Source organism: Capricornis sumatraensis, chromosome 15 (assembly GCF_032405125.1).
Source record: "Capricornis sumatraensis isolate serow.1 chromosome 15, serow.2, whole genome shotgun sequence".
Lineage (NCBI taxonomy): Eukaryota > Metazoa > Chordata > Mammalia > Artiodactyla > Bovidae > Capricornis > Capricornis sumatraensis.
The window spans coordinates 33,419,077-33,433,351 of NC_091083.1; the positions used below are offsets into that span (position 1 = coordinate 33,419,077).

At 37.9% G+C, this 14,275-nt stretch overlaps 1 protein-coding gene across 1 annotated transcript in view; it reads right to left on the reverse strand.

Annotated features, from left to right (window-relative positions):
• Window positions 1-1,629: 1,629 nt before the first annotated feature.
• The window catches only part of MINDY3 (MINDY lysine 48 deubiquitinase 3), an 82,463-nt gene continuing 69,817 nt past the window's right edge, over window positions 1,630-14,275 (reverse strand). The window contains exons 12-15 of the mRNA XM_068987261.1: window positions 9,148-9,220; window positions 7,194-7,281; window positions 5,007-5,078; window positions 1,630-2,571 (exon numbers count right to left, since the gene is read on the reverse strand). Of these exons, the coding sequence (XP_068843362.1) occupies window positions 2,422-2,571; window positions 5,007-5,078; window positions 7,194-7,281; window positions 9,148-9,220 (383 nt within the window). The 3' untranslated portion in view covers window positions 1,630-2,421. The remainder of the gene's footprint in view (window positions 2,572-5,006; window positions 5,079-7,193; window positions 7,282-9,147; window positions 9,221-14,275) is intronic.

Here is a 14,275-nt window from a genome sequence, read left to right on the forward strand (position 1 = left end):
ATTTTGTTAAGCATGGTTTCATGTGTTTACTGGACATTTATCATCTTTGGTAGTATCTCTTCCAGTCTTATGGCCATTAAAATTTTTGTGTTAAGATTTATTTATTCTGGATACAAATTCCTTATGAGGTAATGAGTCTCAAATATTTTCTCTCATTCTGTGGGTTGTCACTCATCTTTTTGATGGTGTCCTTTGATAAACAATGCTTTTAATTTTGATGAAGTTCAATTTATCTTTGCTGCTACTGTTGTTTTTGGTATTCTAAGAAACAATGCCTAACCTATTGTGATGAGGAAAATTTCTTTTATAGTTTCTTCTAAATTTTTACATAGAACATGAAGTAGAAGTCTGAATTCATTCCTTTGCACATGAATGATTGTTTTTGCATCGTTATTTACTTTCAGTTTGTTTTTGAGATGAAAGCTTACCTTTTTAATTTCCCAACTTTCTAAAGGTTACACATTTGCATTTAAGCACTGCTTTATTTCTATCCCACAATTTTGCTATCTGCTATTTTCATTATCATTCAGCAAAAAATACGTTCTAATTCCCACTGCAATTCCACTTTGACCCTTGGCTTTTTCAGAAGTGTGCTGCTTAATCTCCAGACGTTTGGGGGTTTTTCTAGGTTTGTTTTATGGTGCAGCCTATGGTCTAGGGTTAAGTACCCCACATGGACGTGAAAAGAAAATGTTATCTGCAGTTGTCTAATGTCATGTTAGACTGTTGTCAGATCAAGCTAAGGTCCCAGTCATGGGAGTTAAGGCACCTACACTCTCCTAGCTGGGCCTCCAGACTAAGAGGCAGACAAGCCTCTCCCACTGTATTTTGTTCAAACCCCTGAGCCATAGGCTTTATAAAATGATTATGTCATGGAGTTTTAGAATGGTTTGTTATGAAACAATTCTAATAACAACAGATTATATTGTAGACTCAATGTTTATGAATAGAATCTATGGTTTTTCATAATCCTTATGGAATTTAGGAGCAGAGTTAGAGAACTAATTCTAGCATAATATTTTATATCCACTTGGAAATAAGCAAGATTAACCCCAAATACTGACATTTTACAGCTGTAACTGTAGTAGCTAGTATCACACTCTTAATACAGTGCTACCGAAAGTTGTTATATATAAAATTGGGGGTTTTCCTATGCTAAAATCTACTTATCATTGTCAATGTGTACAAAAATATAAATAAAACCCCCAAGAGATTTATAGAGGAAATACATGTTATTGAAGTAAAAGTTTAGTTCCGAAATTCATTATGAGGCTGTCTTGTCTGCCTTAAGTGAAGTATTTTCTGGGTATTCACATTTCAAATTATTGGGCAACAAAACTATTGAAATACAGTAATTGCTCTCAAAAGTACACAGGACGGGGCTTCTGTAACCTGGTCTACTGACGAAGACAGCTGTCCCCCAGGTTTTGGTGCTTCCGACCATTTGAGTTACTAAGTGCAAGGTTTGGTCTCCCTGTTGAGGTGCTGTGTGAGTCCAACAGGTATTTGTTCTGTGCTCTCAGGACTACTGGGCAGACTCATTTAAGAGTACGTTATTTTGAGCTATGAATGTAAACAAATCAAGGGTAAAGTTAAAGAAAAAAGTGTTTATTTAGGCCATCGACTAGGATCATAATAAATAATGCAATATACTAATGTAATAACAGATGTTCTCATGCATTTATCACATTTGTACATATACAAGAAAGCTGGCTTACAGGGCTGTTGGGACAAATTTGGAAATGTGTAGTTGGCAATACAGTGAAAGTTAACAGTGTTAAGACTATCAAACAGATTCTCTTTCCTATCATTTTTTAAAATACATCCTCTATATATCTGTGAATAAATGGTAATGTTCCCTTATAGTTTCTACTTTTTTATACACATGCCAGAGCTAAGCCAATTGTCAAAGATTCAGGTTGATAATTTGTTATTTATCAATATTTCTAATGGAAACCAGATTTAAGAAATAATGAAGGTAAAAATTCTTTTGCATTTCAATGTAGAGGCTGATGCATTGCATGCCAGAATCACTTAAACAATAAATGGTGCCTGAATGAAATTAAATCCCAAAGTAGAAGTCTATAAATAGTAACCTTGATACTCAATATAAAAATGCTATTATAATATGATGTCTGTAATTTGGCAAATGACCAAATTATCTGACTGCAACAGTGATGAACCTTGATTAAAGCTGTTTTGCTAGTAAATTTCACATAAAGAATTTAAATAGGGTAACCTTTAACATAAAGCTTTAAAACAAATAATTTAAACATATCTTAAACACTGAAAATGTGTCTTTAATTGTTATTTACAGTTTATCAGTGATACCAGTGTATAGCTTCATTGGGCCACTTGCCAGTCTTGCATCCTTTTTTCAACATCTGCTATTACAATCTTCTTTATAAATACTTAGGCGAATCAGTTTAGTGAAGGAGAGCGATCTGTGGTCCAGAGTAATTCAATGTATGGCCATTTGGTTTGGAGACAGCGTTTAATGGGCGTGTCATCTGTCTGTAGCAGGGGGTCTTCAAACCCCATAACAACTGCGGTTCCTTCCACATACATTACCTATTGAACAGAAGCAAGCCACTGAGGTCAATCAATCTTAGCAAAGAAAATTCACTCTTCAAATGTTGCCTCATCATTCAAATGCTACCTTATTTCAGATAAAAAGTTGTGATAAAAATACAGCTATATATTCTGAGAAGGACTTATAATGAAAGCAGAAAATAAAGTGCTGAATTTCCAGAGCTGGAAACAAACTGGATATTTGTCAATGAAATTTTCTGTTATTGCATTAAATACTTCTGAAGTGCTCTTCATTTTGGTTTGGCACAAAGAATCATGGAGAAAAAAAGACTTCAGTCAGAAACAGAAATCAAATAGCAGGAAAAGGTTGATGGATAAAAAACTAGGTAATTGATATGCAGTGGCAGGTGGACGTCAAAAAAGGTTTCATTCTAATTTTAAAAACTTTTAGACATTATCTATGAAGTAACATACTGACAATAAGTTAGCATTTATAAGCACTCACTGTATACATGAAAGCATTGTCATTAATTTCTCTTGATATCAGAATATTCTGATTGCATAATTTGAAAGACAACAGAATAAGCCTGCTGTGTTGAGAAAGTATGTATAATGATTTTCACACTCAGTGGCTGATACACATGATTGTAATTATGTTCTTCCAAGATAAAAGCTATAAACTTAGCCTTAAGTTGGAATCTCCTTAAAAAACATTAACTACAGGAGTGGAGTATTTTCTATTACTAGGTCAGGTACTTTGGTTTCTTAATTAGGTTCTAGTTTTGATGGAGTAACTTTACTATTAAAACCCTAAGTAATCATGCTTTTTAGCTCTCTAAAGCAAAACTTCTTTTTCTCAAAAACTGTCCACCAAGCATATAACAGGTTATCATAATGAACAAGACAGACAGGACCTCTCTTCCATGAGAAACTTCCGTCGCAGTGTTAGAGCAGAAGTGTTCAGGGCTGAGTACCATGATCTCCTCTGTGGCCTCACCAGCCTGGGCTGCACCGGTGGGTCAGGCTCCCTTCCACTTGGCCAGCCTTCTCCTGCTACCTGTTTCCTCAGGTATTTTTAATAGTATCTTCTATGTGGTATAACGTAAGAAACTTTATGTTATACCTTTGCAGCTTAATAGTATAATACATGCTTTGCATTCTAATTCTTATGTCCTGTTGTCAGGTTAATAGTTCATCTTTGATTTCTGATCTTCTTGTTAGTCATGTCAGACACTTGTTATGAGCATGACTTAAAGACTTAGTATACACATATAGCGTGGGCAAGCAGACCAAGGACAGAACTGGGTTTCAGGAACTCAGTTCCAGTCTCTGCTCTGCCAGTGACTGGCCGTGTGACCCTGGGTGAGTCGCTAATCTCCCTGTCCCAGAGGCTTCATCTGTAAAATACAGATAACATTAGACTGATCTACTTTGCAGGGATTGTGTAGGCAAGTAACTACTTTGTGACTACAAAGTACCGTCTAGTACAAGGCTACACAGAACCTACAACTAGATGAAGTGCTCATTAATTTACACAGTAGGACCGAACATACAAGTTCTCTTTTTATTGACAATTTCTAAACCTAGGGCAGGTTTAGATGTGCCCTAATACACATGATGATCTGTTTTCTGTAGCCATCCTCAGTATATCAGATACACATGAAGTCAGCACGGGTACTTCAAATTAAAAAGGCATGTTAGGCTTTAGTCCTTCTAATATGAGCTATATCTACTGTGACTCTTAACTGGAATAAATGCAAACAGAGTAGATAGATCTTATGTGTTGCCAAGCTCATTAATCAAAGAGGGTGAATTGGCAAGACCAAACTTCTGCTGTAGAGTGGGTGAGTACATCTGGAAGTGAAGCACCCATGGGCCCTTGTCTGAGATTCAAGAAGGCAAGATCAGAGCACAGCGGGTGAACCACAGGCTCGGAGGGAGACACCCTTCACTCCAGCTCTGCTGTCTCCTTGCTGCCTGACCTTGGTGAGCTGCTTCCTTCTCTGTGCCTCAATTTTCTCTATTGTAAACAGAGAATATGCAAGAATACTTAGTTCATGAGGTGGGGTGAAACTTTGGAGAAAACAAAGTGCTGATGACAATTCTTGGTACATCCTCAATAAATGCTCGCTGTTATGGTTATTAACTTAAATCCTTTAAAAAATATATATATATTTTTTTTAATAAAAAATCTCCCTCTTGCCCCCTCTTTCAAGTGGGTCAATAACTTTAGTGGACTAAACTTGATTTTATAACAACATGTATGTAGATGAGTTACCTTGTTATAGTGAAACCACTGCTCCAGAATTCCAATGACTCTCTCACTGAGTCCAGGTCTATGATAAGCTGTGACAGTAAAGAGACTCCTAGAATAACCTTGCTTAGGCATCAGTTTTATGGGACTCAGACATTGTAATACATACTCCTGTATTTTATCAACTCAGGTGAAGACAAATTACACTGAGTTATCATACCTTTTCATTGTAATTTGACTGTTTCAATCCATTGTAGTGGTAGACAGTAAAAGACTCGGGACCACTGGAACCCTATATTATAAATAACCAACAATTAAAACTGTATATCAGGCAATTTCTAACTAGCAATTCAAAGTAAAATGGAAGCTTCTTAATTCCACAGCCTTTGATTACGGAATCAGTTGACAAAGCAAGACACTTAGATTTACGTACTTAATGTTAGGTAAAAGACGACCAGGACACCAAAAAAAAAAAACCGTCTAACAAGCTTTTTAATGATGAAGCGCTACCGGGCGGGATTCCTGGACCCAAACGAGGCAGGTTGAGGAAGTCCGTGCCCGGCCGTGTTAGAAGCAGCTTATATAAGTTTGTTGCGAGGGATGGTCAGGTTAATGGATGGGGATTTGGACAGGTCGTCGGGCCAAGGTGTCGCGGGCTGATAGGTCCTTCTATGTGGCTGGGGTGGGGCGGATTTGGTGAACTGTGCTGTCACTGGTCCCCAGGATCTGGGAGGCTCCTTCCTTAGGGACTTCTCTCGCCAGCGGGGGAGGGAAGGGGCGGCCCATCATGGCCCCCGGGGTCCGACCTTACACTTAAGTACTATAAAATCTAAAAGCTGAAATAGTTGCATCTGGGGAAGAGACTAGAGATTGGCAAAGCAGTGATTTTTATGATAAGTTCTTCTACAGTAGTTGATGGTTTTAAATATGTGCATGTACGGGGGTGGAGATGAAACTTGGCCCAGTCCCAGAAGCTCTTGGAACCCACCTTCCAGGCACTACCTACCTCTTCTATCCTTCAGGTATTCTGAGCTATTCCTTCCTGCTCGTTTAGTTCATGCTGGGATTTGTAACCAAGAATCCTAAAAATGTAGGACCTAAGCTGCTTTTCCAGTCTTGTCCCCAACCACTCACCTTTCTCAGTTCTCTGAGACAAGCATATTCCTCATCTTCACATGGAAAGACCTTTTGTTGTCAGCTCTGCACATTTGTGATTTTTTTTTAACTCCTCTTCTTTTACAAGATTTAGTTCAAGTCTTACTTATACTAATTGGACTTCCAGTTGTCTCAATAATTTGTGCATCATATTTTGAAAGAGTTGATATTTTTAACTTTTTTACTTTTCATGTCTAGAATCTACGCTCTTTTTTGTATCCCACTCAAAAGCTTTATAAGACATATCAACCATCTTATTTATACACAAGTCAGTGCAATTACTTAGATAAATGATTTGACTGGATTTTCAGAGTTAATATATTTTAACTTACAAAATAAATATTTTACTGCAGTTCTGGTAACAAGTGGTACAAAATAAATAGCAACAAAAGGTAATGTAACTGCACTAAAATGGTTTGTCTCTGGGTTTAGACAACCTACACTGGATCCTGAATGGGCCTCGTGCTAGCAGTATAACCTTAAGCCATTTTTTTAAGTTCTCTAATCTTCAATTTCCTCACTGGCAAAATTGGGGAAAAATAATATGCAATTTAGAAGGTACACAGTATCTCATGCATAGTACATGCTTATTAAATGGTAGCTGCTTCTGCTATTTTTACTGTAAACTATGCTGGTATCTGATGAAATCACAACACACCTTGCTAAATAATTTGAGGGAGTGGTAAAACCCTGCACTCCGACAGGAGGAAAAGTTAAGTGTAGGCTGTAGAATTAGCCAGTGACATAGACATGACCCAACATGAAATAGTACGGTTCCACTCAAAGAAGGGTCTCCTTTAATGCATTCTCCTGGGACACAGGAGCACTGGTAGGAGTTCGCACTACATACAGGATCCTTAACCTTCTTTGCTAGCATTGAGAAAGTTCTAAAGCTACATACCAATCCATTGACAATAGTTACCTGAAAGAAGTTACCCAAGGGCAGGAAGGGATTAAGAGAATCTTTCTGTTTTTATTCCACGTATTTCTGAATTTGAATCTTTCTTTAGAAAACAGTATCAAAATGTCTATATTGGTGTATATACTGGCTTTCACCACCTCTGTCCTTGAATCAAAATTTTACATTATTGTATTGGAACATACATGCCCTTCTATCCTCTTGGTCTGGGCAAGTATTTACATAATAATAGTGCTTTCTTAGTCTAATATCTGCATGTTAGAACATGTTTAGTAGGGAAAAATGCAGAAACAATCATAATATGATCATCCCAATAGAACAAAACAATGTTACCTGATCAGGAAAAAATTCTTGAAGAAATGGACCCAATAATATGATCCCTAATCCTTCTGGATCTAATTTATTCTTCATGAGATTTATACTATGGAGAGAGAAAAAAGAAAAACAGTGGATACCACAGGAAAAAAAGCTTATTTTTCTTCTTTCATGATTAAATTACTGGTACTGCAACACATTTGACTGCCAAAAATCCTGAGAGCTGTTCTTTTTTAGACCCTTAATGACAAATACACAGGAATGACATCTAATTTGCCAAAACTTGGTTATTTTTAAACCAGAGTAATCTGTTACTATTTAGAATTTAAATTATGATGATGACTTTGGAATATTGTTCCTTATTAGGTAAAGTAACTTAAAAACCCAGGCTTGTAAAAGCAGGCCTATAGCCTCCCAAAGGCACATTCCCTTTGCTTCATAGGTATGCCTGAATTTAGCTACCAAATGAGGCATTTAGGCTTAAAAATAAACATCCTTTTCTTTTACGTTAAAGAGAAAAAGGAACGGTGTCAAAGGTAGCAGTACATCAGATAATCAAAAACATCTCCTGAAAAGCTCACTTTCAAGAACCAAATGAGGTGGAGGCTTAAAATTCTTAGACAGTGTAAACTGAAGGTTATGAAAGGTAAGACAATTCTCAAAGAGCTAATAAAGTACACTGAATCTCAGGAAGTGGCATGACTGTTGTTCCAGTAGCGGTCTGGAGTAGGGTTTGGCAGAGCCCTTACCATTTGGTGTCACTGAGGTTGCTGAAAGGTATTATGTGTAGAAAGAAGGCAGAGAAGAGTGGACTGCAGTTTAAAGAGTTTTAAAAATGAAAATGGTCTTTTCAGAACATTTTTATTTTCCATATTACCTCTCAGGTTAAAAAGATAACTTTTATACAGTTGACCCTTGCATAACATGGGTTTGAATTGCCAGGGTCTACTTACACAAACACACACATGTATTTTTCAATCAATATATACATATATCATAAATAAATTTCTCTTATGATTTTCCTAATAACCTTTCCTTTAGCTTACTTTAAGAATACAGTAATACATATATATCATGTTATGAAATGAAACAAATGAAGACACAGTCATATTTACTATATTAATCCTTGATATGGTCCAGTTAGCTTATGGCCATCAAACATTATAAATGGACTGGACCAAAGGACCAAGTGAGTAACTGTCCAATCTTTCAGCGATTTCTAGAAAAACAATTTGACTCAGCTGTGCTAACTTTAATAACTGCCTTTTTCTTCCTTCCCATCTTAAGACTTCTTAGTAACCAAAATTATCCGAATTCAAGTCTCTTTTGCGTATTAGAGCAATGTAAACAAAAAGGTCTCCACTTGGTAATCAGTTGAGAAGAAATACGGTAGTTACTATTATACTATTTATTGGACTGGTTCAACTGTCCCTGAATTTCTCCTCTTTAAGTTGGCATCACCAGTTATGTCTACTAAGAAAGGGTAACATCCCAGCTCTAGGTGGTGAGATTGAGACATTATTTCACATGTGATTAGTTTGCAAATATTTATACATATTTCATACTTTCAAAGAAAATATAGCCAAACTAACTGAAAACAGAATAGTATGAAGTTCTAAAAACTGTATACCAATATGTTTTGGGTTGTTTTTGCTGAATCCTTTCCTTAAATGTTTGTTAGCTAAAGCTTTTTCACTGTCAGATATACTTTTGGAAAAAGGAAAAAAAAAAAAAGGAAATGTAGATCAAAGGTGATTTTTAATAACCTATATTTGATCAATATATTATGTATTTGATTAAAAGATGTGTCCACCTAACTAGAGATTTTCCCATGGATAATAAAGATCCCAAATTTATAGAAGTTATAGATGTAATGATGTACATTATTAATGAAGACAATGGCCACGTGGGGCAGTTAAAAGAGTTCTCCCACCCTCCCCCCTCACTAAATAACACTTTGTATGTATCTTACTATTCAGGATCTGAAACAAGGTCCAAGGCTTTCATCACATCTTCTAGAAGTGAGTCAGGTATGAATCCATTATCTGAGAAAATACATTACAGAAACAATTTAGATAGTTTACTTCAAGAAATGCTATTACTGCTGATCACAGACACCACTGAAAAGTCAGTAAGAGGGATACAAAGAGTCAGGGAATAGCATATTCAGCTTATTTGGGGCACAATGTCTATTATTATTAGGTTCTTTTTTTTCCATTAGTGTTCTTGAGCACATAGGCAAAGATTTATTTTCAAGGTTAGTTTTTAATACAAAAATAACCACATGACTTCTACCTGAGAACACCAAAGAAACCTTAAAGCCAAATTACTTCTTAAACAGGCTTACAAATTTAAATGATGTAAGTTTTTTCTACTTAAGTTTATAACAACTATTTATTAATTAGGTTTATTTTTCAATAAATAATGTAAACCTTTAAATTCCCTTTAACAAATCCAATTTAAATAATCCTTTACCAATAAATTTGTCACAATGTTATGTAATTTTTTGAAAGGATTTTCATGATCGATTGCTATTTAGATCTCTAATAATATAAGATCAAGAAAAGATACCTCGACTTAAATCAACAGACCTGACTTAAATAAAAGCCAAAGATTTAACAGGAAAAAAAGCTGGGACATAGGGTAGACTCAAATGTTGATTAAGACTAGTCAATAGAAAATACTCCTTTTCTAGGGCTCAATGAGGATGGGAAATGGCCCAAACTCAGATGATGCAACAGAGCATGACACACAAAAACAGCTTCTGGGCTGTCTGAAATCACAGAGCCTTTAAACTAGCAAGTTGTTGATGCCCTTAAATGTACAACACTCGAGTTCCTCTACCCATTTACTCATTCTGAAGACTGTCTTGGCTTCCGATCAGCTTCCAACATGATACCCTTTTTCAGGGATTAGGATAATAATAACACCATACCCTTTTCAGGGGTTAGAATAATAAAAATAAAAATCTTGTTTTGGAAAACGAGGTGTCCAAAAGTCCTGCTTCTGTCATCAAACCACAAAATAAAGCATAGCTGCTCTTTCTGGATGTAGTGTGTACTCTGTCTCTACCAGAAAGGAAATAAAGAAGTTATGATGCTTTAAAGTCTTTTCTTAAACCTCCTAAGCACATGCTTATTCATATGAAGACTGATTGGCCTTGACTAAAAGGCTGAGAATCATTTAGGATAATTAAAAATTTTCCTAAACATAATTTTATAAAGTGGGGGTTTAGAATAATTCCAGTTTGTCAAGCTACCAATAATTTACAATATAGAGAATAAAGCACTTGTTTTAAGGCACCTGTGAAAATATTCCAGCTTTATAAGCCTAACTTGAGTTCGAAAGGTAGAAAAAAATTACTCATTTTGCTTAGTTAGGTCACAGCTAAAAGCTTAGCATCTCCTAATGTAAAACAGGCTTTATCAGGTCACTGGCAGACAGAAACAGTTCTGTGTTTATGGGTTATCACATGTATCACTCGACACAGGCAGTGTGTATTACAATATTCTTCAGAAGCACTGAATGGCAGGCAGCCTTATCTCTTCTTACTGTAACTGAGACTCTGCTCCCATCCTCAGAAAAAGCTAATTGGCTGTATAAGATACAAACAACAAGCAGGAAAACACCACAATGACCTCGTTAACTCAAACATGATTTACCTCAAAATGTAACCACTCTACTAACACTTTTTAAGTGGCCTATGAGATTTACAGCTTGTAAACACGGAGCACAGCAGTGACTATAAGCCAGTGACTCTATTTTTTTATACGTACAGTATAACTAGAGACTGGAGAGCGTTTTTTCAATACCTCACAGACTTTTAATATACCCAAGATCAGAAGAGGAGATTTGGAATTACCTTTTTAAAACACTGATTTTGAAGTTACTTTATTCTTTAGCAGTCATTCATATCAAGACAAGTTCTTTAGAAAAAGAAGCCTTAAGTCTAATCAGATGAAACTCATGCCATCTAGGATTTGGTTGGTTCCACAGAGAATATGGAAATAGAGACACAATGATAAGATGACCTCAGTATCAACAGCAGAGGAAACCTGAGAGTCGATCTGTTGACTTCTCAAGCTATTCTTGCCTGGAAAATTCCATGTACAGAGGAGCCCAGTGGGCTATGGTCCATGGGCTACAGTGCTGGGGGTTGTAAAGAATGGGACATGACTGAGTGAGCACGTGTGCACACATATGCACACACACACACACACAGAGGCAGGGCTAAGAAACACAAAAGGAAAAAGAATGTGAATGCATCAGTAATTTAACCACATGAATATAAAACAGACTTGTGCAGGCGTTCCACCACGGAAGAATGGGGAGGATAAGAGGAGGCACTGTGTGTGTGACAGTGAGCTGGTGAGCAGCTACAGAGCCAATGTTCACATACAGTTAAGTTGTGTTTTAAGACATTTGAAAAGGAGGGGAAACGCTGTTTGTTTACAAATTTGAAAGAGTTTTGCTTTTTCAAAACAAGTAAACAGATGGTAAGAAGTGCCCAGCTCCTAGAGTGTGAGAGGAGGGACACAGCGCAGAGCAGTGCCAGGAAGGAGCGTTGACAGCAGAGTGAGTTAACAACCTGCTGGGTACGACGAGAGTTCATGAGGAAGAAGTCAGAGCTGGACATGAAGGAAAAGGGAGCACCCACTGTGATTCCCACTGGGAAAACCTGGGGAAGACAAGGGGAACCTGGCAGGTCTCTCTCAGCAGAGGCCGCAGTTGATGGAGAGCTGCAGAAGAGCTGTGTCAGGAGTTCAAGCAGGTGAGCGAGAGCTTGAGAGGAGGCAGGACCCAGCACTGGGACTGTAATATATTCAAACCTCTGTAGATGAGAAGAGTAAAGTTTCTTAGGAACAGAGGAGAAAATCGAGAGCTAGTTATTGTTTATTCTTTAGTGGCCAAGTTGTGTCTGACTCTTTGCGACCCCAAGGACTGTAGCCCGCCAAGCTTCCCTGTCCATGGGATTTCCCAGGCAGGAATACTGGAGTGGGTTGCCATTTCCTAGAAGAGATCTAATTGAGAAGAATGTAAATACTGTTGGTCTTAGTCAAGAAAATAATAAATTATTTTTATTAAATGTTGCATCGTACTTTACCTATTATTATTATTATCAATACTTTAATAACATAAACAATTTAGTAGAACTCTTAAAGAAAGTGAAGTCGCTCAGTCATGTCTGACTCTTTGCGACCCCGTGGACTGTAGCCCATCAGGCTCCTCCGTCCATGGGATTCTCCAGGCAAGAATACTGGAGTGGGTTGCCATTTACTTCTCCAGGGGATCTTCCCGACTCAGGGATCGAACCCATGTCTCCCGCGTTGAAGGCAGATGCTTTAACCTCTGTGACTTTGGCCCTGAGGCAGGGTCCAGGCATTTTTGTGGTTGCTTTTGCCCTGGTCTCCTGTCCCGTGTCTCCCTGCTGCTTTGCTTCTCTGGCTCCTGGACGGCAGGGAAGACAGCCCCAGGACCAGCAGAGGGCTTGATACAAGAAGCTGCTCAATCACAGTTCTGACAATTATTCAAGCTAACCCTAACTTTAGACTTACATAACCTGCTCTGTTCGGGCACCATGGTTCAACCAAAAACAGCTTTGTTAACTGTACCTATGAAGTTTGGAAAGAAATGAGTAGTTGATTTCTGGCCTATCTTGCAGAACCACTTCACCTTATGTGATGGGAAAGTTACAAACCAAACCAAACATGGTGCAGAATACAGAAAAGAGTACTATGCTGGGGGTGGGGATCAAATTAGTAATTTAGTTTGTGACTAAAAATGAAGAATTTTCTATTTGGAAAACTCAGCAGTGGCCACAGGACTGGAAAAGGTCAGTTTTCATTCCAACCCCAAAGAAAGGCAATGCCAAAGAATGCTCAATCTACCACACAATTGCACTCATCTCACACGCTAATAAAGTGATGCTTAAAATTCTCCAAGCCAGGCTTCAACAATATGTGAACCATGAATTTCCAGATGTTCAAGCTGGTTTTAGAAAAGGCAGAGGAACCAGAGATCAAATTGCCAACATCCGCTGGAACATCAAAAAAGCAAGAGTTCCAGAAAAACATCGATTTCTCCTTTACTGACTGCCAAAGCCTTTGACTGTGTGGATCACAATAAACTGTGGAAAACTCTGAAAGAGGTGGGAATACCAGACCGCCTGACCTGCCTCTTGAGAAACCTATATGCAGGTCAGGAAGCAACAGTTAGAACTGGACATGGAACAACAGATTGGTTCCAAATAGGAAAAGGAGTACGTCAAGGCTGTATATTGTCACCCTGCTTATTTAACTTCTATGCAGAGTACATCATGAGAAACACAGGGCTGGATGAAGTACAAGCTGGAATCAAGATTGTTGGGAGAAATATTGATAACCTCAGATATGCAGATGACACCACCCTTATGGCAGAAAGTGAAGAAGAAGTAAAGAGCCTCCTGATGAAAGTGAAAGAGGAGAGTGAAGATGTTGGCTTAAAGCTCGACATTCAGAAAACTAAGATCATGGCATCCAGTCTCATCACTTCATGGCAAATAGATAGGGAAACAGTGGCTGACTTTATTTTTTTGGGCTCCAAAATCACTGCAGATGGTGATTGCAGCCATGAAATTAAAAGATGCTTACTCCTTGGAAGGAAAGTTATGACCAACCTAGACAGCATATTAAAAAGCAGAAACATTACTTTGCCAACAAAGGTCCGTCTAGTCAAAGCTGTGGATTTTCCAGTAGTCATGTATGGATGTGAGAGTTGGACTATAAAGAAAGCTGAGTGCCAAAGAATTGATGCTTTTGAACTGTGGTGTTGGAGAAGACTCTTGAGAGTCCCTTGGACTGCAAGGAGATCCAACCAGTCCATCCTAAAGGAGATCAGTCCTGGGTGTTCATTGGAAGGACTGATGTTGAAGCTGAAACTCCAATACTTTGGCTACCTGATGTGAAGAACTGACTCATAGGAAAAGACCCTGATGCTGGGAAAGATTGAAGGCAGGAGGAGAAGGGTATGACAGAGGATGAGATGGTTGGATGGCATCACCGACTCAATGGACATGGGTTTGGGTGGACTCTGGGAGTTGGTGATGGACAGGGAGGGCTCGC